This window comes from Diaphorina citri, unplaced genomic scaffold (assembly GCF_000475195.1).
Source record: "Diaphorina citri unplaced genomic scaffold, Diaci psyllid genome assembly version 1.1 scaffold11718, whole genome shotgun sequence".
Classification (NCBI taxonomy): domain Eukaryota; kingdom Metazoa; phylum Arthropoda; class Insecta; order Hemiptera; family Psyllidae; genus Diaphorina; species Diaphorina citri.
This window is the reverse complement of record NW_007389089.1, coordinates 1-1,601: the sequence shown is the minus strand read 5'-3', so window position 1 is coordinate 1,601 and position 1,601 is coordinate 1. Positions and strand designations below refer to the sequence as shown.

General features: G+C 38.8%; 1 protein-coding gene across 1 annotated transcript; it reads right to left on the bottom strand.

The window, feature by feature from the left end:
- Nucleotides 1–25: 25 nt before the first annotated feature.
- Nucleotides 26–1,385, bottom strand: LOC108254117 (huntington interacting protein related 1-like; the record flags this gene model as incomplete). Its single annotated transcript, XM_017449097.2, has 3 exons — nt 26–275; nt 781–869; nt 1,301–1,385. Coding segments are annotated over 3 exons (288 nt in total), but the record flags the coding sequence as incomplete, so codon positions are not given.
- Nucleotides 1,386–1,601: the final 216 nt, after the last annotated feature.

Below are 1,601 nucleotides of genomic sequence, written 5' to 3'. Positions count from 1 at the left end.
TTTTCCAGGCTTTCTTTAAATTTTCAAAATTTTCCATGACTTTTCCCTGACTTTTTGGCCGATTTTCAGATTTCATGACTTTTCCAGGTCGCGTGTAAACCCTGCATAATATACAGGGTTGCACAGAAGAAGAACATATCATAATGTACACTATACAGGGATTACAGGGTGTTAACAGGGGGGGTTCTTACTATTGAACAAATCAGATGGTTGGCGGCTCGGGCAAACTTGGTCATCTTGTCTCCACCACGTAGTTCTTTCTCAATACCGGCTTTCTGTAAGGGAATACATTGGGTTACGGGGGTATGAATGGGTTAGTAGTTAGTAATGGAAATTAAGGAAGGAAGGAAGGAAATTAAGGAAGGAAGGAAATACAAAAAAGAAAAAAACAGAAAATTTCAGGCGCTTAGATCAATTTCGTTATTATAGGATCTTCTTCTTCTTCGCCTTTTCCCGTGACAGCCTCTCAATCAGCCCTAGGGTGATCGCTTTTGGGCTGACATTTGGTTTTGGCTACAAATTTTACAAGTGGATGCCCTTCGTACTCAACCTTTGCTATTTCTTTAGCAAGAGGAATTCCAGGCTGGTATACAGGGTTTCCAAACATAAACGGAACATTCTAATATCTCAAAAACGAGTCCCACGTTCAGATTAGATATCTGTGATCGTTAGGCCATTTTTCCTCTCGCAACCCAATATTTCCCTACAATGAAATAATAATGAACAAGGATACTAAATAATAAATAAGAAAAGCTGTTCAATATTGAAAAAGTATATTACCTGTCGTATAAGAGCTATGTGTTCTTCTCTTAGTTTGGTGTAGACGTCTTTTAGTTTGGTAAACTTTTCCTCCACAACCTTCAGTTTCTCTGCAAAACGAAAACAAAAAAACAATGTCATTTCGAATACAATACATACTAAAACGTATAATACCTTATTTATACTTATATTGAATATTGAAAATAAAAAAAAAAAGATTTTCGGAACCACCCTGTTCATAATGACAACTTTAAGGCACATTCTTTTACAGCCATGCCTATCCGTGAACGGAAAAGTTTGGTCAGAAAATTTCCAACCGGTTGGGATACGAACCTAGCACCTCTAGGTTGAGAGTCATTGCTCTTAACGATTCAGCCACAGCGCGGCAGTGGTGGGTAATATTTTGTTCACTTACAGGCCAAACTTTGACTTGGCGGGGCGGCCACGCTCCTTAATACATACATACTCCTGCGACGGTAGATGACAAAGACTAATTATTAATATGTGATAGCATGTCTCAATGTCTCATAGTATTACTTACTCTCAGTTTCGTGATAAAGGGCTGCAGCTTCTGTGTGTCTCAATAGATCGTCCTTAAGTTGCTTCTCTTGATTGAGTTCCGAGTCCTGAAACAAACCATGAACCACCCAGTAACATGTAAGTTATCATTTATAGAACAAACGAGGTGAAGCCTAGTTAGCTTGGGGGTAGCACGTCTGCCTTGTAAGCGCAAGGTCGCGGGTTCAATTTCAGCCCTGGGCGAACTTTGTCCAAAACAAGTTTTACGGTTCCAGTTGTCATGAGTTTCACACGATTTTTTTTTTTTTTTTTTTTTTTTTTTT